At 45.2% G+C, this 24,368-nt stretch overlaps 1 protein-coding gene across 1 annotated transcript in view; it reads right to left on the bottom strand.

Moving 5' to 3' along the window:
• DNAJC11 (DnaJ heat shock protein family (Hsp40) member C11) overlaps nucleotides 1-23,898 on the bottom strand; it is an 81,359-nt gene extending 57,461 nt beyond the window's left edge. Inside the window, exons 1-2 of the mRNA XM_017856030.1 lie at nucleotides 23,685-23,898; nucleotides 2,322-2,451 (exon numbers count right to left, since the gene is read on the bottom strand). Of these exons, the coding sequence (XP_017711519.1) occupies nucleotides 2,322-2,451; nucleotides 23,685-23,756 (202 nt within the window). The 5' untranslated portion in view covers nucleotides 23,757-23,898. The remainder of the gene's footprint in view (nucleotides 1-2,321; nucleotides 2,452-23,684) is intronic.
• Nucleotides 23,899-24,368: the final 470 nt, after the last annotated feature.

Below are 24,368 nucleotides of genomic sequence, written 5' to 3'. Positions count from 1 at the left end.
GAAGCTTGCTATAAAAGTAGAAATAGGTTCGGATAGTAGAAAAAGCTGATTTGTTACTTACTCTATAGAGTTCTATTAACTCCAAAGACAGGCTACGTTTCTTTTGTGCACCTCTTCTCTTTATTTGTAAATAATTTTAAAAGACAAAAACACCTCTTACCATGTTGTTGGCCACATCACCCAAAGTACATCAGAAAAGGATTTCTCAGTTAAGGGTGAGAGCTGTTCAAACGATATTCCAACTGAACTCAAATGTCAGCAAGGCCAATGGTCGTTCTCTTCCCCCTCTACTTCACCAATTTCTGCCAAGACCTTTGGGTCTCTTCTCCCCTGAGAGTTCCCACAGATTTGTAGGCCTAATTTAAAAACTACATAAATGATCCTACGCCTAATCAAATCTAATGGGAAAGGAGGAAATGCTGGCCCGTGGAAAACACAGAAGTCAAACTTCTGTTCCTCTCCAGCATTTAATAAGGAATTATTCATTCACTATTTCACCTGAGTCTCCCTTTAGGCTACACAGGAGGCCAGGTCTGCTGTTGTGGCATTTTCACTAGCACTGGTAGGGTTTTTCTGTTAACTCTTCCCCAGGTCTCCAACACAATACAAGCAAACTATGTGGCTCATTTAGACAACAGTAAAATTAATGCACCCATTTAGATAACAAAATACAATAAAAAGAACAGGCTACTCTTCACAATCGCCATGCAAGTGATCTGAATATTGTTAAATTTGGTAATGACACTACACTGATTACACATTTATCACACACTGCAGCCTGATTTTCATTGGCCATTAAAATCTAACTTTTTGGAAAAACTCTAAAGTGAAATACACTACAAGCTTAACATTATGTATACAGTGAGATGACTTTATGATTTTATAAAGAAACACAGTATCTAATTTCTGGTCTAAGGAGCCAATCACCAAATGGTTCTGGAACAAATAACTTACTGTACTTGATGTATATAACAGTGATTTAACATTTTTTTAAATTTAAATTTTAAAAATGGTGGTAAAATATACATACAAAATTTACCACTTTAACCATTTTAAAGTATATAATCAATAGCATTAAGTACATTTACAATGTTGTATAACCATCATCACTCTCTTATTTCCAGAACTTTTTGCCATCCCAAACAGAAGCTCTATATCCAGTAGTGACTTTAATATTTTATAAATAAGGCTGGGCGCGGTGGCTCAAGCTTGTAATCCCAGCACTTTGGGAGGCCGAGATGGGCGGATCACGAGGTCAGGAGATCGAGACCATCCTGGCTAACATGGTGAAACCCCGTCTCTACTAAAATACAAAAAAACTAGCCAGGCGAGGTGGCGGGCGCCTGTAGTCCCAGCTACCCGGGAGGCTGAGGCAGGAGAATGGCGTAAACCCGGGAGGCGGAGCTTGCAGTGAGCTGAGATCCGGCCACTGCACTCCAGCCCGGGCGACAGAGCAAGACTTCGCCTCAAAAAAAAAAAAAAAAATTATAAACAAATATATCACAGAATGTTCTTTCTGACATACGTAAGACGTAAGTATAAAAATGTGAATCGTCTGGGCGCGGTGGCTCAAGCCTGTAATCTCAGCACTTTGGGAGGCCAAGATGGGCGGATCACAAGGTCAGGAGATCGAGACCATCCTGGCTAACCCGGTGAAACCCCGTCTCTACTAAAAAAATACAAAAAAAAAACTAGCCGGGCGAGGTGGCGGGCGCCTATAGTCCCAGCTACTCGGGAGGCTGAGGCAGGAGAATGGCATGAACCCGAAAGGCGGAGCTTGCAGTGAGCTGAGATCTGGCCACTGCACTCCAGTTTGGGCGACAGAGCAAGACTCTGTCTCAAAAAAAAAAAAAAAAAAAGTGAACCGCTTGATTCTATTTCCTATAACATCGTTTTCGTTCTTTTATTAGAACTGATAACTGAATGCTTCAGAAACAAAATCACTTTTAGATGAAAAAATGTCCTTGTATCTTCTAACAAAAAAGAGAACAAGAAACCTTCCCTGTGATGATCAGCCTTTACCTATAAGAGTTCCCTTTAGAAGAAACCTGGTAAACGATTTAAAACTTGAGTATTCCCTTGCAATCGAGACTCTGTCTATTACTGCACCCGGCCTCTCATTTTCTACTTACTGGACATGTATTGATCTCCAAAGCAAAATACTACTCTTTCAAAGGACCCTGTCAGTAAAAAGTACTAAACTAACCACCTCTTCTATATACCTCTAAGGACTCTCTTTTTCTATCCTCTATAAATCACATCTCCTAAAAATCGAATATCTGCTACCAGGATGTTTCTACAAAGTCCAGCCCTCCACTGACCTTCATAAGCCTGGTGAACAAGGTTAAACAGTCGTTCCGCCTGTGACTTGAGCTCTGGGTCTCTGTGCTTGTCTGGATGGTAGAGCATACACAGCCTCCGGTAGGCAGCTTTCAGCTCTTCAGAAGAGGCCTAAAGAAAGAAAAATTCAATTAGAGAACAATCAATGCTACTTAAACATTATCATTATCAGAATCAGCCTTGAAATGGGAACCCATCAGCCACGTCCCAATGTGTTTGCTCTCGACATACAGGATGTAATGAAGTTAGGTTTATTACCTCAACAAAGCTTCTTTTTGCCAGTTAATAAAGCGATCAATTACATACATCAATAGTGACTGGGTTTTGCTGGGAAGTGCTGCTATCTGATGAATGAACATTTGTGTCTCTGGAATGGCTCAGTGTGCTCTGAGCTGAAACCAAAATGTCAGAGACCTGCTAACTCTTTAACTTATTTGAAGTAAATCATGCCAAGGCACTCTCAACAGAACAGGTTCAGGCAAAGAAAAGCTATATACCATTAGACAGAAATGACATCAATTTAATGACATAATGAACATGAATCCTTGAAATTCAAAGAAAAACTTGTAAGGTCCACATGTACTCGACTGCAACCTCTAATTCCAGAAGGCAGCACATTCAGAGGCAGAAAAATGCTTCCCTAACCTGTAGTAACCAACCCTTCCCAAAACCGCCAGAACTCCCTAAAAACCAAAAGGCATCAACTCTCCAATTCTCCTACGCAGGACGGACATCTGAAGGGGCGGCACAAGGCAGACGGGTTCTGGTGTGCTTTAACCACAGTGGGGGGCGGGTGCTAACAGGCAAACCTGCATTCACTGTGGCCTGCCTCACGGTCACCAAGAGGGTCTCTAGACGGGACCCCTCAGAGGCCCTGGGACACTGAGCAGGCTATGTGGCTGGCCCCTCAGGTCTTCTTTTGGGAAGTGTTATGTTTGATTCTAGAGGCTATTTTGGCCTATCAGGGGTGGTATTGGATGGGCAGCTCTACCCTTTGGTGTATCAGTTAAAGAACACTTGATTTGGGGACATATCGCCACCATTTTGACAACTGAAGCACATTTCTGGGTTACTGACAACATGCTAGAGGGGCTCCCAAAATCTGCCAACTGAACAGAAGAACAGGTCCAGGTCCCAGGAGGGGATGTGAGGATTGACAGTGCTCCAGGATGAGGGCCTGGAACACAGATCCTCAAAGAAAGAGGTCACAGAGACATAGTCCTGGGACATAATTACCAAAAAAAAAACAAACAAACAAACAAAAAAAAAAACAAAAAAAGATGACTTGTATGCTCTGTTACTTCCACAATTTTTCAATATCTTTCAGTCCCAGGACTAATGAGCTTCTTCACCAGAAAAAAGAAGTGCAATTTTACTGTATTTTAGTATTAATTTTTGGCCCAGAATCGAAATATTTTCTACGGGATTAAGTTATTCAGATGCTAGAAAGCCAGGGCATTTGTGTGAGTTTACCAGGGGTTCTAAACAAGGAATTCTGAAGGACTGCAAGAGAAAGACAATAAATGTGATTGGAAAGACATGCAGAGGACATCGGCCCATCCCACGTGCCTGAGGGGGCAGCAGTGCTGGGGCCTGGGTTCTGCTCCTCAGCCCTAGACCAGGCTCAGGCCGGCTTCGTCTGCAGAGTAGGTGATGGCGTGGGTGACCTCCAGGAGCCTTCTGGCTCTAACTTTACTGGATTCTGCTATCCAGAAAAAAAAACAAGGCTGGACGCAGTGGTTCACACGTGTAGACCTAGCACTTTGGGAGGCGGAGGTGGGCAGATTGCTTGAGCCCACAAGTTCAAGACTAGACTGGGCAACATGGTGAAACCCCACATCTACCAAAAATACAAAAATTAGCTGGGCGTGGAGGTGCTTGCCTGTGGTCCTACCTGGAAGGCTGAGGTGGGAGGATCACCTGAGCCTGCGGAGGTTGAGGTTGCAGTGAGCTATGATTGCACCGCTGCACTCCAGCCTGGGTGACAGAGGGGGAAAAAAACTAGCTAGACCCGAGCCACTCAGCTTGCCCTTTAAAGCAGGCCAAGAGAGCGTCCCGCTGGTTTGGAGAGAGGCAACTCTGCCGCATGCCATTTTAAACCGGGAGCTCCTTGAGGGTTCCATGAAGTGCTCTGTCAGAATAGGGTCAAGGATCTTGCTGAATGAGCAGCTCCTGGCCTCTGAGAATTGGTGAGACCCCACCCCACGGCAAATCTCTTTCTCCCATCTTCCCTTTGGTGCACTATCAAACTGGGGCTGGCTGCCTGTCTTCCAGCCACGCCCATGTGGTTCGCTCTGGGGCAACACAACCTTCCATTCTGCCCATGACTGGATGCAGGATCTGTCACTTCCAAGCTTTGTGACCATGACAAGTGATTTCTGGCCTTGAGTCTTCTCCTTCATAAAAGATGACAACCCTTGCAGGGACGGTGTGAGAATGAAACCAGACAGTGACTATGAAGTTCTTCACACAGTGTCCAACACACAGCAAAAACTGAGGAATTATAGCTCCTTTAAGCTCCTTTCCGTTTCCGCATCTGCAAACTGTGGACAATAGTGCCTCTTTCTGAGTCTTTGTGAGGCGTAATTGAGATAATACAAGCACGACTGCTTAACAATGTCCAGCTCATACTAGGACCATAACCACTTTTGTTATTACCATCATCACAATTCAGCTGTGGTATCTTTTTGGCAACAGAACTGAAACTGGAACAATTGGGAGGGCACCACCCTGGTGCATGGATAACGGAAACAGTAATTCAGGAAGTAGTCCTGCTTGTGAAAATTCACTGTGTCGTATACTCAGGAGATGACCACTTTTCTCTACGTATATTCTATTTCCATAAAATACAAGGCCCCTAGAAGAGGTGGGCCTCCGTATTCCCATCTCTGCATTTTCTCCTTCTTCCTCTTGCTCTAGTGTTTTGTTTTCCTCCCGACTTTAAATGCATTTCCTGCTACACTTATCAATACACCACCTGCACCAACCCTGGTGTTTCAAACATAAATCATGGGAAAGTAATCTTTTCCAGGTAGGTTTACTTATGTAAAAGGGGCTTGTTTTTTTTTTTTTCCCACATGGCCATTACAAATTATTTTCTTTCTTTTTTTTTGAGATGGAGTTTCACTGTGCCACCCAGGCTAGAGTGCCGTGGTGTGATCTCGGCTCACTGCAGTCTCCGCCTCCTGGGTTCAAGTAATTCTCCTGCCTCAGCCTCCCAAGTAGCTGGAACTACAGGCGCCCATCACCATGCCCAGTTAATTGTTTGTATTTTTAATAGAGACAGGATTTCATTGTGTTGGCCAGGCTGGTGTTGAACTCCCGACCTCAGGTGATCCGCCCACCTCGGCCTCCCAAAGTGCTGGGATTACAGGCGTGAGTCACTGCGCCCAGTCACAAATTATTTTCTTTCTGCAAATTTTAATTGTCCTTTCCTGTATCTCATAAAAGTTATAAGTACTGTATTAGACAGATTTGACTGACTCCCAGTTAGACTGCTATTTCCTGGTTATTAAAATTAAACTAGATGGCAAGAGAACAGAAGATCTACTCCGCAAGACATTCTTTAATCTTATTAATAAATGGCTTAATATGCTATTGATTAAGTAATGGAAATAAGATGCTTCATTTTTAATAAATATAACACTCAATGAAAGGTAGATTGGTCCTTTCATCACAACTGAATAGCTAAGGTCACTGGTTCGATATTTCATAAATGAGAACCTCTTTCACTACCACAGAAATACTGTTATCATTTCAAAATGCAATGAGATATCATTAAGAATGATACCTAAAGGTACATTTTTATCCTAAAATTCTCTAATAAAATTAAGAAATGTATCATACTTTAAGTCTATAAACTTTCATCATCCCAATCACCTGGTTATATTTTCTGGCTAGACTATATGTTAGGCCCCAAATTAAGTCTCAATAGACTTTAAAGACTGACACCATACAAAATATCTTCTCCTACCACAAGAGGATGAAGTCAGAAATCAATAACAGGGCTGGGTGCGATGGCTCACACCAGTACAGTCATCCCAGCACTTTGGTATGCCAAGGTGGGAGGATCGCTTGAGGCCAGGAGTTCAAGACGAGCTTGGGCAACAAAGCGAGATCCTGTCTCCACAAAAAATTTTTAAAAAATTATCCAGGTGTGGCCCGGGTGTGGTTGCTCACACCTGTAATCCCAGCATTTTGGGAGGCCGAGGCGAGTGGATCACAAGGTCAGGAGATCGAGGCCAGCCTGACCAACACGGTAAAACCCCGTCTCTACTAAAAATATCAAAATTCACTGGGTGTGGTGGTGAGCGCCTGTAATCCCAGCTACTTGGGAGGCTGAGGCCAGAGAATCGCTTGAACCTGGGAGGTTGCAGTGAGCTGAGATTGCGCCACTGCACTCTAGCCTGGGCGACAGAGCGAGACTCCATCTAAAAAAAAAAAAAAATTTATCCAGGTGTACTTCCAGCTCCTCAGGAGGCTAAGGCAAAATAAGCTAAAACATGTCTGGACAGTATGTCTGTACCACGACTGCATTTGGTTAGGATAGGCTAGATCAGTGGTTCTCAAAGTGTGGTCTGGGGCATCCCAGGAATCTCTGAGACCCTTCAGGGATCCACAAAGTCAAAACTATTTTTCTGATAACACGAAGCTGTTATTTGCCTTGTTCACTCTCATCCTTTCTTCAGTGTACAGTGGAATCTTGAGGTTACAGGACGTGTGATGATATTGGGAACAAACGTGAGCCTAAAAGAGGCAGTCCTTCAAGATGGATCCTGAGATACCTAAATTTAAAATAGAGTCAGGTGGCCTTTTGCTGACTAGGGGTCGCACAGAGTTTTCCAAAATCCACATCTTTTTATCTTTGGAGCTCAGCCACCTCAATCAATCAGAGCTCATCCGCCTAGCCAATCAGGGCTCACCCGTATCAATCGTTCAGAACTAAGCAAGTTTCAATCCTTCACTTACATAAATGGACCTGATTGGGAACCCAGGCAGGAACTTTGGCTATAAAACCTGAGTTTTCTTTTCATTCTCTGGAACCCACCTTTGTTTTATACTGGAGGCTGGGTTTCCCTGGTTTGCAAAGTATTCACTGGAGTAAAATCTCTTTTTTCCAAATTCCCTTTCAGAGAACTTTTAGTTACAGTATCATTGTTCTGATGTTTAATGGAAAGCGTGTACATGTCTTATGTTTTCTAGAAATTTCTAAGGTTGGTATAAACACAAGAGTTTAATTAAATACAGGGTATAAATACAAGAGTTTTTGAGATTAACTCAATTAGTTCTCAGTTCCTTGACTGTGCCCACTATCGTTGGTTGTACCTGCTGTGATGTCTGTGTATCTGTAACCTCATTATTGTCCAATACGGTCATTTTAAATCCTTAAAACGCTTTCCTTGTGCTTCTATTGAAATACATTTGTATTTGTGTCTTGTTTTACAACAATATTTTAGCAATTACTCAGTTTTAAATTTCTAATTAAATATCAATAGCTATAATTCACATAAACAAAAACTCTTTGGGATCCTCAATAATTTAAGAATGTAAAGGAATCCTAACACCAAAAAGCTTGATAACTGCTGGGCTAGATGATACTGCAGTAACAAACAATCCAAAAATTTCAATGGTTTATTTCTCTTTCACTTTACATGTCCATCTGAGGTCAGCTAGTACGGTTTGGCAATGTCTTCAGGTCCCAGGTTGACAGGTCCCAGGATGACACAGCAGTCATATGTGCCAATCACCAAGGCAGAGGGGAGAGCAGGCTCCCTGGCTCACACTGGCATTTAAATGCTTGGACCTAGAAGTGACACACCTCACTTCCACTGACATCACTGCCTAGAACTAGTCCCATGGTCTTGCTCAACCACAAGGACACTAGCAAGTGCAGTCCTCCCATGTGCTGGGCAAGCAAAACCATGTTGGGTGAACCATACTTATACCTACCATGATGATGATATTGAATTTCATACTTCGAAGACTGAATAGAGCATGCAAATAACTCAATAATACCTCATATTTATACTCACTTTGGGAATACTAAAGCCACCAGGTTTTTTGTTGCTTTAGCCTGTATTTTCAAACTCAAACTTCCAGGCGATGTATCTGTATTACTAAATTTCACCAACCAAGGCTCCACAAACTATATTCTATATTCTACTGGATTTTGGGAAGTTTGCCTGATTACCACAATGGAAGATTCATTACTGTCCATATGTTCCACAATAATCTGATGGAAAGAAACTGCATTAGCTCATAAAAACCTGCAGTGTTTTTTTTTTTTTTAATGATAGTTGGTGCTTATACACTTTAAAAGAAAAAGCAGATTTCACAGCTAATTAACACCAAGACAGCATGGGTGCTTTGTGCTGAGTAAGATCTGTTCTATGGAGAGAAAGGGTGTCACATATTATTTGATGTCATTTAGTAGATACCGATTATACTAAGAAACCAAGCCACTTACTTATCAGGCATTAAAAAGCAACCACGTAACTGGACTTGATTAAAAAAAAAAATTCCCTATTTCATTTTGTAAAGGTGCCAACCATATAGCCTGAGGCTTTACACAATGCAGTGCCTCTCATTCCCAGCTCCACCATATTCTGATGGTCTTTTTCTGGCTCAACCCCACCTCCTTTCATTTTCATTTACATGTAGAATATCTGCGGAAAGTCTGGAAACATGGGATTCATCCTCAAACAGAAATAAACCCCAAGGATGCATTTGGAATCATCCTACAACATCGAGCACTGTGTAGACTGGAGTAACTCATTCTGTCTGACTGATCTCCACAGGAACGTTGCAAGTAGAAGAGATTTAACGTGAGACTAACCTGTATCTACTGTAAAAATGCAGCTCCATTTCATTGACAAAAAAAAACAACAACAACAACAACAACCAAACCCCATACAAAAATACGTCTGATCCATCTGAAACTTATTTTCTTTTACAAATATCATTAGTGGTGGTAGTGCAAAAGACGATCAAGTAACCTTTTCCCACCGCAATAAGAAACATAAGAGGAAGATAATCAATATCTGCCAGATGAATGAAGGACAAGCCCAGCGAGGGAAAAGCCGTCGTTTCAGCTTCTGGCATGCTATTCAGTGCTGGACTGAGTCTCCATAGGCCTTGACTTACTCTGGAGCCTGAGCATAAAGGCATATGTTTGAATTTGCTCTCTTCCTCTTGTGCCTGCGGTAGATTTACCAAATTAACAACAAATAAATTCCTTCCAATAATAAGTTCCTCTAGAATAATTTGATGTCGAAAATTGCAATATGTTCCTCAAGAATACCAGTAGACAAGGTGAGTATGTCGTTAACAAATACTTATCACTTCCGTGAGTAAGTTTACTGAATGTCAACTGGCTTTAGAAACCACTGCGGCACAAAAGAAATACAATATGGTCCGTAGCTCAAAGAAATTACACATAGATTCCTGTCTATTTCCTACTCCCCATGCCCCAAAAAAATTCCATGTAAACATGGATTTAACTAAACAATATAAAACAGGAATGCTAACATTAATGATGCAGAAATAAGTTCACAGGAGTCAGAATGCAAAGAAAACTTCACGGAGGTGGTGAGAACCCCAGTGAGAACACAAAGGTGGACTCTGATTTGCTTTGGGTATCCAAGATGGGCTGTGGCATCTCAGGGGACAATAACATCCTGAGGAAACAGGCCGGTGTTGGGGACAGAAACACAGAACACTGACCAAACCGGCAGAGGCATAAAGGGGCATAAGAAGGCGGGAAGTAGGTAAGAAACTAATTTGGACACCCATCTGTCTGCTCAATTTATTCAGCAAACATTTGCTAACTAGCATTATGTGCCTGGCACTGTGCAGGGGATATAATGGTGACTCAGATAGCCACGGCCGCTGACCACACGGTGCTTCCTCTGTAGTGGAAGAGGGCAGAACATCACCACAAAGTAGCCAGAAAATACAGAAAACATCTAATTTATACAGGGCTTTAGAAATGGAGCCAAGGAGTTTGACCCTGACCCAAGAAATAAGAGGAAGTCATACAAGGTTTCTGGGTAGAGAAATAATGTGACCAGTATTATTTGTTAAGATTAATTTGGTACAGCTTGACTGAAACAAACAAACAAAAAACAAATCCAGAGAGATCTAAAGGAAACAGCAGCAGAAATTCAAGGCTGAGGTTCTGTGACCAGCAGCCTGGAAGCTGAAACAGAAATGACGGATCAGAGTCTGCTGAAGTTCTAGAGGATTCACGGATCTAAGGGACAGTTATTGAATGTGAAATGGAGAAGAATCAACGAGCATTCCAGGGTTTTGGCTCGAACATGGGTTAGGGAGAAATCGGGACGTAGTCAGGCTTGGGGCAGAGGTGAATTTGAACACCTAGGTGGCGTGATGTCCAGAAGGCAGATAGAGATGCAGGGTTGAAGCAAGAGACTTAAAGAGCTGGCTGGGCACGGGGGCTCCGCCTGTAATCCCAGCATTCTGGGAGGCTGAGGCGAGCGGATCACCTGAGGTTGGGAGTTCCAGACCAGCCTGACCAACATGGAGAAACCCTGTCTCCGGTAAAAATACAAAAAAAACAGCCAGGCATGGTGGCGCATGCTACTCGGGAGGCTGAGGCAGGAGAATCGCTTGAACCCAGGAGGCGGAGGCTGTGGTGAGCCGAGATCGCACCATTGCACTACAGCCTGGGCAACAAGAGCGAAACTCTATCTCAAAAAAAAAAAAAAAAAAAAAAAATCCAAGGAGGTGAGGACTGAACCTGGACAAAGGGCTATGTAAGGACAGGGAACGTGTAACTGGCAAGGTGAAAAAGGACCGAGAAGCATCACAGAGCTTTAAAGACTTGTCAATAGTATCACAAATGCATTTATACAGATTTACAGCTAACAAAATAATTCCACTATTTCCTCACTTAATACTTTCTTTTTTTTAGACGGAGTCTCACTCTGTTGCCCAGGCTGGAGTGCAGTGGCATAATCCCGGCTCACTGCAAGCTCCGCCTCCCGGGTTCACGTCATTCTCCTGACTCAGCCTCCCACGTAGCTGGGACTACAGGTGCCCATTACTAAGCCCAGATAATTTTTTTTGTATATTTAGTAGAGACGGGGTTTCCCCGTGTTAGCCAGGATGGTCTTGATCTCCTGACCTCGTGATCCGCCCACCTCGGCCTCCCAAAGTGCTGGGATTACAGGCGTGAGCCACCACGCCCGGCCAATACTTTAATACTCAAAATGCCTTGAAGTTGGTATCAGACTCCCATTTTACAGACAAAAATCCCAAGGACTGGAAAGATCAAGTGACTTGTTGAAGATGGAGGAGGAGTTTATTTGGGTATGGACCTCTAACCTGAAAGATGGTTAGAAGTTAATAATGTGTAGCCTAACTCAAACCAAACTTCAGTTCATGAAAGTGAAAGGCAACACAGAGAGGGAAGAGGCATTTACAATATATATATATATATACCAGATCAAGGATCAACCAAATTACATACTAACCAATAAGAGCCTTCCTTATTAATGGCTATGCTCATGACACTAAGAGAAATACATGGCATTCATGTTAAAGGCATATGTCCACTGCTATGTCAAGCATTTCCATGCACTCCCACAAAAGCTCTACGACAGTAAAACTGGCTGGATTTTATGCATGAACGGGCTCAGACAGGTTAGGTAATTTGCCCCCACAAAACCTGCTAAAAACTCAAACTTGGATCTGACTCCTGCGGCTGTGCTATCTTCACAATGACCCCTTGTGAAGCTCTACCGCTGTCCCTGGACATTCAGATCATCACCAATGAATGCTCCTTGATGTTTACACATGCAAGGGGTGGGCTAGGTGATTTCAGCTGTCCTTCACTTAAAACTCCTGAATTGCCCGGGTGTGGCGGCTCACGTCTGTAATCCCAGCACTTTGGGAGGCCGAGGCGGGCAGATCGCGAGGTCAGGAGATCGAGACCATCCTGGCTAACACGGTGAAACCCCCGTCTCTACTAAAAATACAAAAAATTAGCCGGGCGTGGTGGCGGGCGCCTGTAGTCCCAGCTACTCATGAGGCTGAGGCGGGAGAATGGTGCGAAACCGGGAGGTGGAGCTTGCTGTGAGCCGAGATCGTGCCACTGCACTCCAGTCTGGGCGACAGAGCTAGACTCCAACTCAAAAAAAAAAAAAACCCTGAATTCTATCACATCTTTGTTGAGGACAGAGGTCAGCTTGACCTACACTGATTTTGGAAGTTTGGCTCCTACAGTCATTTTAAGTTTCACTTTGGAAAGAGCTTAGTAGATAAATAATCAAATCACAAATGAGTCAGAAAAGCTGAACAGAGAGACTGATAAAATAATTCTAAAAAGTTCCTACAAATAGGAATAATTTTTGAAACTTAAGTGAGTTCTACTTAACCCAGAGTTAAGGAAAAAACTTACAAAACTCACAGAACACAATACCTCCTAGATGGCAATATAAATTTAAAAAAAAGATTAACACAATGAGTAACAACAGAATTCCAAATACAAACAAAAAACAAAAAACAAACAAAAAACAAAGGCAGGAAGCACATCACCTGCTGCAAGGTGTATGGGGCAGAGGAGGAGTCAAATCCTGCAGCACACACCTCGGCTACAATCACAGAATTCAAGAACAAATGGGCCAAAGGAGCAAACATCCTGATTCCCAATCAGAGGTCATTCCAAGGGCTTAGGAAATCTTTTGCTACCATGGTACAACTGGGTTTTCATTACTCTTCCTGATCATGTTCCTATATTTATTTGTTGCCCTTGAGATGAATAGAAAATAAAAAGGCCCCAGTCTCTAGAAACAAGCTCCAGAGTTGCACCAAAATTGATGGCTCAGATCCTATCTTAACAGTAAGAAATTGGCTTATTTCTCCCTAAAAGCCTGATCTTACACCTTCTCTCGTCCGTGTTCATCTGTTATACCCTGCCTACTCATGCAGACTTCTTGTGGTTGATTTCTATTGGCTTGGCATTTTACTGCTGAAGAATTTTCTGGCTCCTGTCAACTAGGAGGGTACGCTGTACACTCAAAACATGCAGAAGTGGTTCCAACGGTCCATGAGCCAAACCGGAATCCAGCTGTCAGATTTTCATCTCGAAGGACGTTCCACTCCAAGCTGCAAGCTCCTTCCACCGAGTGCAGCCCGTGCCAGGCGTCTGCCATTAACAGTGGTAATAAAGCAGCAATGTTCAGTTGTCTTCTTTTTAAGAAATGTGTGTCTCTTGTAAAAAATATATGCTATTTTATTTATTCATCTGTTGTCTTACATCCTTTCTTAAACAAGGTAAGGTGTAAATAAGTAAAATTGAAATGAAAGGTGAATAAAAAGCAGACACAAATTCCACAGCCAGGTAAAGCATGTTGCTCTCATGTCCCCTATTTTCCATTGTTTTATTACTAAATTCACAGCGAATACAAAAGTTTTCCATTGAATTCTCTTTAAGAAAGAAAATAAAAGAGGTGTTTTGGTAGATAATGCAAAATTAGAGCATTAACATTTCAAGAAGCAATTGTTTGAAATGCCCAAAGCAGAAAATAACTGGCTTATAGGCCATTAAGGAAATACACTGTAAAATGAAACCTCATGTTTGCCAGTCACATTATGAGATGACATTGGAAGTGGCAGGGCGTCCTCAACCGCTCCCTCCCTGCACACAGGCAGCTTCTCTAAACTCCACATCTCCAGCACCCTCTTGAGCCCACCCCTGCCCCCAGCTCTGCCTCCTCTCTGCTTGGCTCACAACTATCCTACCTTTACCCCAAACACCCCAAAAAGGTTATCCCTGAGCCCACAACCTACTCCCATGCTTAGCCCCAACTTCCAGGAAAGCTCTCTATTCCCATGTCAACTTTCCAGGAAGCCCAAGTTCAGAGAGATCACTGTCTTTTAAACAGAACAAACGCAGTGTTTTGAAAAGAAAGTAAAAAAGCTTCAGGAATTTCTTTTCTTTTCTTTTTTTTGAGACAGGGTTTTGCTCTTGTTGCCCAGGATGGCGTGCAGTGGCACAACTTCAGCTCACTGCAGCCTCTGCCTCTGGGTTCAAGTGAATCTCCTGCCTCAGCCTCCTGAGTAGCTGAGATTACAGGCATTTGCCACCACACCTGGCTAATTTTTGTATTTTTAGTAGAGATGGGGTTTCTCCATGTTGGACAGGAGGGTCTCAAACTCCTGACCTCAGGTGATCTGCCCGCCTCAGCCTCCCAAAGTGCTGGGATTACAGGTGTGAGCCACCGCGCCCAGCCTCTTTTTTGATAGTCTTGCTCTGTCGCCCAGGCTGGAGTACAGTGGCACAATCTTGGCTCACTGCAACCTCCGCTTCCTGGGTTCAATTAATTCTCCTGTCTCAGCCTCCCAAGTAGCTGGGATTACAGGTGAGCACCACTCCGCCTGGCTACTTTTTTTTTTTTTTTTTTTGTATTTTTAGTGGAGATGGGGTTTCGCCATGTTGACCAGGCTGGTCTCAAACTCCTGACCTCAGGTGATCCGCCCGCCTCCGCCTCCCAAAGTGCTGGGATTACAGGCATGAGTCACCATGATCAGCCTCAGGAATTTCATAAACTAATGCTTAGCATACATTCTAGCACTATAATTTTTAGTAATATAACAAGTGGACAGCAAAGTTCATCCTTAGCCAGGATGAAGCATACCAAGGCTTTTTACGAACATGTATGTCTTTTACATTTTAAAATTTTATTTATCATCATTATTATTATTTTTTACATGGAGTCTCACTCTGTCGCCCAGGCTGGAGTGCAGTGGTGTGATCTTGGTTCACTGCCAACTCTGTCTCCCGGGTTCAAGCAATTCTCCTGCTTCAGTCTCCTGAGTAGCTGGGATTACAGGCGCCCGTCACCACACCTAGCTAATTTTTGTATTTTTAGTAGAGATGGGGTTTCACCACGTTGCCCAGGCTGGTCTCGAACTCCTGACCTTGTGATCAGCCCGCCTCGGCCTCCCAAAGTGCTGGGATTACAGGCATGAGCCACCATGCTTGGACTTTTATTTATTATTTTTATAGACAGAGTTTTGCTCTCTTGCCCAGCCTACAGTGTGGTGGTGTGACTGTAGCTCACTGCTGCCCCAGACTTCTGGGTTCAAGCAACCCTCCTGTAACCAAGTACTCCCATTATCCTTTTTTTTGAGACGGAGTCTCATTCTGTTGCTCAGGCTGGAACGCAGTGGCGTGATCTCTGCTCACTGCAACCTCCACCTCCCAGCAGAGATTCTCCTGCCTCAGCCTCCTGAGTAACTAGGATTATAGGCGCCCGCCATCAAGTCTGGCTAAGTTTCGTATTTTTAGTAGAGATGGGGTTTCACCATGCTGGTCAGGCAGGTCTTGAACTCCTGACCTCAAGTGATCCGCCGGCCTCGGTCTCCCAAAGTGCTGGGATTACAGGCGTGAGCCACCATGCCCGGCCCCATTTTTCTAAGAAATAGTTTAATTATTTTCTCCTCTCCCCCTTTCCCCTGTACCCTGTTTCCTACTTAGCCCTTTAAAAATGCAAATATAACCTTTCCCCTCCCCCTCACCAGACATCCTCTATGGGGCAAGTTCATCTATGTGCTCCAAGACAGATCTCTTGACAGTGGATCTGCAGACCAAATCATGTCCCCATGGCCACTTTTACTTATTTCTGCCCAGGAAGGTGCCAACTCAACTGCCAGGTAGATAAAGTACCCAGACAGCAGGGGGACCCCTGCCCTTACTCATTTTCTCCTATACCTTATAAAAGTGCCCGCTTTCTGCTCCAAAAGTGAAGCGGTATGGCAGGACTTCGTGCCCCTTGCTCAAGCTGGCTTCGGAGTCAATTCACTGGCTTTGAATGCGGTCTCAATCTTGTTAACTGGACTCTGCATGCAGTGAACAACTGACCCGCTTTTCGGTTGCACTCCCACCTTAGGCTAGACTACAGGTTACAGTGCACGCCACCATGCCCGGCTAGTTAAAAAAAAATTTTTTTTGGCTGGGCACGGTGGCTCATGCCTGTAATCCCAGCACTATGGGAGGCCGAGGTGGGCAGATCACAAGGTCAGGAGATCGAGACCATGCTGGCTAACACAGTGAAACCCCGTCTCTACTAAAAAGACAAAATAAAAAATTAGCCGGGTGTGGTAGTGGGCGCCTGTAGTCCCAGCTACTCGGGAGGCTGAGGCAGGAGAATGGCGTGAACCCAGGCGGCAGAGCTTGCAATGAGCCAAGATTGCGCCACTGCGCTCCAGCCTGGGCGACACAGCGAGACTCCGTCTCAAAAAAATATTTTTTTAATTAACGATGGGGTCTCGCTATGTTATGTCACCCAGGCTGGTGACCTCAAGCTATCCTCCTGCCTTAGCCTCAAGCTATCCTCCTGCCTTAGCCTCCTAAGGTGCTGGAATTACAGGTGTGAGCCACCCCCCAATCCTTATGTCTTTTTTTAAAATAAGCAAAACTTCAAACTTATCAAAATTCAAGAAATAACAACAGTAAGTATTAACTAAACACCTACTTATGCCAGGCACTTTATATACATCCTCAGCACCTGGCAATACACATACCACACAGGTCATCCTGGCCTACAGTAAGTGCATAAGACATTATTACCTGTTACCTACATTTCAACATTAAAGAAATTGACAGCCAGGCGCGGTGGCTCACGCCTGTAATCCCAGCACTTTGGGAGGCTGAGGCGTGAGGATCATGAGGTCAGGAGTTTGAGACCAGTCTGTCCAACATAGTGAAACCCTACCTCTACTAAAAAAACAAAAAATTAGCTGGGTGTGGTGATGTGTGCCTGTAATCCCAGCTACTCGGGAGGCTGAGGCAGGAGAACTGTGTGAATCCAGGAGGTGGAGGTTGCAGTGAGCCGAGATCGTGCCACTGCACTCCAGCCTGGGTGGCAGTGTGAGACTCCATCTCAAAAAGACAGAAATTGAGAAGCAGAAAGGTTAAACTACTAGCCTTGAAGCACAAAACTTCCAGAAGAGTAAAATGGGATTTGAATACTGGACTCCGGCTGCAAAGCCCTACATGGTGGCCTCACTCTATCCCATTGTTAACCAAGAAGTACTGGTGCCTCCATTCTTCAGGTAAGCAGAGGCTGAGGTTAAATGACTCGTTGAAGGTCACACAAGAGGCAGGCAGCACGGGCTGAAATTTTTGCTCCTCAGCCTCTTGGCTTACAGAACACCCTACGGAATGCGGACATCTGGATAAGTTGTTTTTGGACAACTGAGGCTTAACTCTATGTGCCCAAGGCAAACATTTAACTGGAGTCATTATAAATATCAAACTTTAACATAATGTAGTAGATGGAAAATGAAGGAATTGACCTTTTCAGAGCCATCTTTATTTCTCTTATTAAGACAAAATTAACTTCCCATCATGAGGTTTGATAAGAAAGCAATGAATGCGTAAACACACACTGCCTCACCGCTTTAGGGATTTGAGTGGCTCCAATTGGCACAGTTGAGCCTTTTACACGTCAATTTCTGCAGATGGCTGAGTCAGCGGTCCTGATAGGAGGGTCTGCTGCCTCCTTCTTTGTGGGTGACTTTGACCCTAGGACAATCTTGAGAGTGACCAGGGGACCTTCCTCTACTTTTCTAGCCCTTTCTCTCAGTCTGCAGTTCAAACTCAATGGGTGGGCCTTACTCTGTGGCTGTAACCTGCAGCCGAAGAAACCCAGACAACCCAAACTTGTGAAAATAATGATCTACCCTGTACCAGAGATGGAAAGAAAATGCAGGGGCTTGGGGTAAACTTTTTACTGGTAGGTGATACTTTTGTACTTCTGGTTTCATGGCTGTTCTGGAAGGATGAAGATCCCAGAACACTGACCTCCATACATGGACTGCAAGAAAAAACTTTTTTATTTATCAACAACTTCATTTTTTACTTAACTGTGTTTTTTCCAAAAGTGTTTAAAACTTGAAAAGAAGGGTGGCTCCTTAAGGTTAAAACAATTGGGACCAGAGATCTTCAAACAGGTTATAAACACTGCAAAAATGAAATTCTTTCAAAGACACTGACAAAGAACTGTAGCCATTTGTCTTGGGAATAAATTAGGTTTGAAATGTGTCAATTAAGTTCCTAATTAAAGGATCAGGTAAATTTAACCCTGATTTATAGTTAAGGAATCCTTTCTCCAAATACATTTTGCAAAAATCATCCTGGAAATCTCAGAGAAGTCAGATTTTAGGAACCTGATGATGCATCTAACACTAAACCAGAAAACCAGTCTGGTTTTAGTGTGCCCAGGTAATGATAACTTACTCCCTCCTCTCAATGTGAGGCAGAAAGGACAGAGGATGGCCCTGCTCTGTAAACAGGAAATCTAGAAGGAGAATCATTAAAGATCATGGGGTCTTGTAATAGGAGAATGGGGGGTCCTGTCCAGCTGCCTGCTTCACTCTCTCCAACAGCAGCAACAGCGGGGTCTCCAACCTTTAACACCAGGTACTGACATAATTTTTCCAGACTAGTGGGAGTGGAATGAAACTGTTCCACCTGGGATCATCAGGCATTAGATTCTCCTACGGAGCACGTAACCTAGATCCCTTGCATGTGCAGTTCCCAACAGGGTTTGTGCTCCTATGAGAACCTAATGCCACCACCAATCTGACAGGCAGAGCTCAGGCGGTGACGCCTGCCCGCCGGACGCTAACCGCTTGCTTGCCCACCACTCACCTCCTGCTGTGCGGCCCAGTTTCTAACAAGTCACAGACCAGTACTGGTCCATGGCCAGGGGGTTGAGGATCCCTGCTCTAGAATACAAATTTAAAGGGATATTTTAAAGTTTAAAAACCTGGAGAGGGAGATTCTTCAGCTGATTTTTGACATTTCTGTATTAATCCAATTATATACTTCTATTATGCTTATAATTTTAAAGTAAGATTCCCTGGTTTTGTCTGGAGTTGTTTCCATTTGAGATTTCTAAAGAAAAGTCTCTGAACTCTACTGAACATTGAGAGTTTTGAAGACACTCTTTTGAAGGTACTGTGAAGTGGGAAGAGGGCCTTGCCTCTCACAGCTATACTTAAATGGCAACTACTCTAGAACTGACAGCAAACAGACAAACAGGTATTAAGATATTCTTCCAACCATACATGTAAGAATTAAGATTACCCTGATTTTTTCCAACTAAATCACGTTATTTCAACTTCATGTTTGATTTCACACAATAAATTCCAGTAAATATCAAGTCCAGACATTACATTCAGAGCTTCTAGTGGAATTCCAGGACAGAAAACCAGCACACCACACCTGAGTATGATATTTAACACCAAGTTTGCTGACAAAGACAACAAAAGTGTCTTCTGCAAAGGGGCATGTTTCATATGGATTTAACCTATAGCCATACAGCCATAAATATGGAAAGTGCCTTCACTCACTGGGAGAAGTAAAACAAAATTTTTTAAAGAAATATTTCTTGGCTGGGTGCAGTGGCTCATGCCTGTAATCCCAGCACTTTGGGTGGCTGAGATGGGCGGACTGCTTGAGCTCAGGAGTTTGAGACCAGCCGCGGCAACACAGTGAGACCCTGTCTCTACAAAACTACAAAATCAGCCGAGTGTGGTGGTGTGTGCCTGTAATACCAACCACTCTGGTGACTGAGGTAGGAGGATCACCTGAGCTGGGGAACGTGGAGGCTGCTGTGAGCCATGACTACGCCACTGCAATCCAGCCTGGGTAAAGTCTAAAAATATATATATAATATATATATATTTTATATATAATATATATTTATTTATATAAAAAATATACACACACACATATATACGTATATATACATACACACACACACATATATATGTATATATACTTCATCCTTAAGTCTAATAACAGTGACAGGCCTAGCCAGGCATGGTGGTTCATGCCTGTAATTCCGGCACTTTGGGAGGCAGAGATGGGAGGATGGCTTGAGCTCAGGAGACCAACCTGGGCAACAAAGAGAGACCCTGTCTCTACAAAAGATACAAAAATTAGCTAGGCATAGTGGCATGTGCCTGTGGTCCTAGCTATTAGCAAGGCTGAGGTGGGAGCACCTGAGCCCGGGGAAGTCGAGGTTGCAGTGCACCATGATCCACCTCTGCACTTCAGCCTGGGCAACAGAGCGAGACCCTGTCTCTAAACAAACAAACAAACAAACAAAAAACCAAACAAATAACATTTCTTTGGCTCCCATCCGTAAGTCCAAAAACAATGACAGGCCCTACAATTTCAGCAGTTTCAAGGTACACCTTTGACAAAATGTTTACCTAGCACTCCGGCTAAAACTATTATTCTAGACCTGCTTGATCATCTGCAGCTGCCTAAGGTGCAGTACGCCTGATAAATGGCTGCTCAATTACTGACATCCCAGACTAAGTACGCATGATTTCAGAAAGGCTGGTTTCATTTATTGCTTGACTTCTAAAAACTGGAAAAAAAGAATAACTAGCCAGACATCTTCATTTAAAGGGAAGAAACTGAAGGCTAAAGAAGTGATGAGCCCATTAAAACCTAGATGACGGGTTGATGGGTGCAGCAAACCACCATGGCACATGTGTACCTATGTAACAAACCTGCACATTCTGCATGTGTATCCCAGAACTTACAGTTAAAAAAAAAAAAAAAAAGAAAAGAAAAAAAAGAAGTGATTAGCCCAAAGTGTTGATTAATGAGAACAAGAACCCCCAGGTGCCCTACGGCAACCTAACAAAATCTGCAATTTCCAAAGATATTTCCCTGGACATTCTCTCTTTTTTTTTTTTTTTTTTTGAGACGGAGTCTCGCTCTGTCACCCGGGCTGGAGTGCAGTGGCCGGATCTCAGCTCACTGCAAGCTCCGCCTCCCGGGTTTACGCCATTCTCCTGCCTCAGCCTCCCGAGTAGCTGGGACTACAGGCGCCCGCCACCTCACCCGGCTAGTTTTTTGTATTTTTTAGTAGAGACGGGGTTTCACCATGTTAGCCAGGATGGTCTCGATCTTCTGACCTCGTGATCCGCCCGTCTCGGCCTCCCAAAGCGCTGGGATTACAGGCTTGAGCCACCGCGCCCGGCCTCCCTGGACATTCTCACAGTACAGTGGCCCATATGTTTGAGGGATTCTTACATGCGGTGCCCAGTGTCAGGCCTCTGAGTCCAAGCTAAGCCATCACATCCCCTGTGACCTGCAGGTATCCGTCCAGATGGCCTGAAGCAACTGAAGAGCCACAAAAGAAGTGAAAACAGCCAGGTCCTGCCTTAACTGAAGACATTCCACCACGGTGATTTGTTCCTGCCCCACCCTAACTGATCAATTGGCCTTAGGACAATACAGGCTCCCAGCCCTTGTGATAATGTACTTTGTGACATTCCCCCGCCCTTAAGAGGGTACTCTAATATTCTCCCCACCCTTGAGAATGTGCTTTGTAAGATCCACCCCCTGCCCACAAAAAATTGCTCCTAACTCCACCGCCTATCCTAAACCTATAAGAACTAATGATAATCCCACCACACTTTGCTGACTCTCTTTTCGGACTCAGCTCGCCTGCACCCAGGTGATTAAAAAGCTTTATTGCTCACACAAAGCCTGTTTGGGGGTCTCTTCACACGGATGCGCGTGACACTCAAGGATACAGTACCAGAACTAGCAGCTTTGTAATCCAAGGACTGGTAAGGTAAAGTGACAGAATAGCACGGAGCTCACAAGCTGGGCTTCAGAGTCAGACTGCCTGGGTTGAGTTCAGGCTCTTGCATTTTCTAGTAGTGTGTCTAAAGTCACACTACTTAATCTCTCTATGCCTTAGTTTCCTCAAGTGTAAATCAAAGGACTATCCTCAGAATTAAATGAGATAACAGTACAAAATTCATTCAGCATAGCGGTCCCACACAAGGTAAGTTAGTATTATTTTATTTTATTTTATTTTTGAGACAGAGTCTCCCTGTGTCTCCCAGACTGGAGTGCAATGGCGCAATCTCGGCTCACTGCAAGCTCCGCCTCCCGGGTTAAGGCCATTCCCCTGCCTCAGCCTTCCGAGTAGCTGGGACTACAGGCGCCCGCCACCACGCCCGGCTAATTTTTTGTACTTTTTTTTTTTTTTGTGAGACGGAGTCTCACTCTGTCCCACCAGGCCTGGAGTAACCAGTGCGCGATCTCGGCTCACTGCAAGCCCGATCCTGGGTTCACGCCATTCCTCCTGGCCTCGCCCCCTAGAGCTGGGATACAGGCCGCCCGCCACCGCGCCCGGCCATTTTTTGTATTTTTAGTAGAGACAGGGTTTCACCGTGTTACCAGGATGGTCTCGATCTCTTGACCTCGTGATCCACCCGCCTCGGCCTCCCAAAGTGCTGGGATTACAGGCGTGAGCCACCACTCCCGGCCAAGTTAGTATTATTAACACCACATAGACCAATATTTACTGACAACACACACTGAACCCGCTTTGATTAGCATAGCCAAACTTGGCTAGCTTTCATTACCACTGGAAAACCTGAGAGATGGAATTAGAAATTCTCTGGCAGGGCTGAAACATCTGGACCTACCGGCTTAGAGAAACCGATTGACTTGACCCCGGAAGCCTTCTCGCCCTTCAAACCTATCTCAACTCCAGACTAGTCATGAAGAAAGGAGGTGTAGTGGGGCCCTACTACTGCCAGATTACGTGAGACTCTCTTGTGTTCTCTTTTATTCGTTGAGGAGACAGGGTACAAGTGCTTGGTGTGAATGTTAAAGGTGTTGTTACGGCACCACTTCTTTTCTGGCCTAGAGCTTCTTCCTAATCTGCAGCCTCCCAGCCGAGGGTCTGTATCCCGGAGGCTCTGCCTTAAATTTCAGGAAAGCGGGTCCAGAGGAATGAAAGAGGGCACGAGACGCGTGCCTCTGAGGCCGGACCCACTTCAGAGGCAGGAAGTTCCCAAGAAAGACAGATAGAGCCGTAAGGACGTTCCCTACTGGCCTTGACCTTGGTGGGTGAGACTCAGTTTGCCATCCTGCTGGCGGCGGCGATGACACAGCCCCTCAGCCAGGACGGGTATGTGGGCTGAGCGCGGGACGGGGTCTCGGAGGACTGCGAACCCCACCCCGGTAGCCTCCTCGGGGACCCTGTTTCCTGTCGTGGGTTTGGAGACCTCTGGCCCTGCCCGGACACAGTGCACGCGACGCACTGGCCTCTAGGAGCTGGGGGGGAGGCCGGACCCGGCACCCCCGGTGGGAGAGTCTGGGCAGTGGGGACGGCTCCGTCGGCCGGCTGGCGCGCACGTCGCCGGGGTCACGCGGCCTCCCCGCCGGACCCGAGCCTCCCGTGGCGGGGGTGGGCGGCCGCCGCCAGCCCGGCCCTCCCGAATGACCGGGCTCGGCCTCAGCCCCCAGAGCGTCCAGCCGCTGGCCTCACCTCCCTGCGCACGTTCAGCAACGAGTAATAGTCTTCATTGTCCAGCTCCTCCTCGCTCAAGGCCGTCGCCATCTTCGCAACCTTTCACCCCGTCAAACCGGCAAGGCCGTCCTCAAGAGGGGCCAGTGATCCGCGGCAGGGACAGCGCGGGCCAGCCCGGCTGCGCCACAGCGGCCCCTGGCGGCTCGGAGCCGTCCACGCCCGACAGGAGTGCGCCTGCGCTTTGCGCCCCCGCGCGGCGTAGGGCGGGACGCGACACCTAGGCCGCCCTGGCTGGGTGACCACGCGGGTCACCTCTCGTGCTCCCAATGGACGCGTGGCACGCGGCGTGGCTGGGTCCTCGGGGGCCTGAGATCCAGCCACCAGGACTCCCTAGACTAGAAAGGGAAACTTTGTTTTTTTTTTTTTTTTTTTTTGAGATGGAGTCTCACTCTGTCGCCCAGGCTGGAGTGCAGTAGCGCGATCTCGGCTCACTGAAACCTCCACCTCCCGGGTTCAAGCGATTCTCCTGCCTCAGCCTCCCGAGTAGCTGCGACTGCAGGCGCCCGCCATCACGCCCGGTTAATTTTTTTGTATTTTTGGTAGAGACAGGGTTTCACCATGTTGGCCAGGCTGGTCTCGGACTCCTGACCTCAGGAGATCCTCCCAAAGTGCTGGAATTACAGGAATGAGCCACCGCGTCCT

This window comes from Rhinopithecus bieti, unplaced genomic scaffold, assembly GCF_001698545.2.
Source record: "Rhinopithecus bieti isolate Rb0 unplaced genomic scaffold, ASM169854v2 scaffold_40368, whole genome shotgun sequence".
NCBI lineage: Eukaryota > Metazoa > Chordata > Mammalia > Primates > Cercopithecidae > Rhinopithecus > Rhinopithecus bieti.
This window is presented reverse-complemented; position numbering and strand designations above follow the sequence as displayed.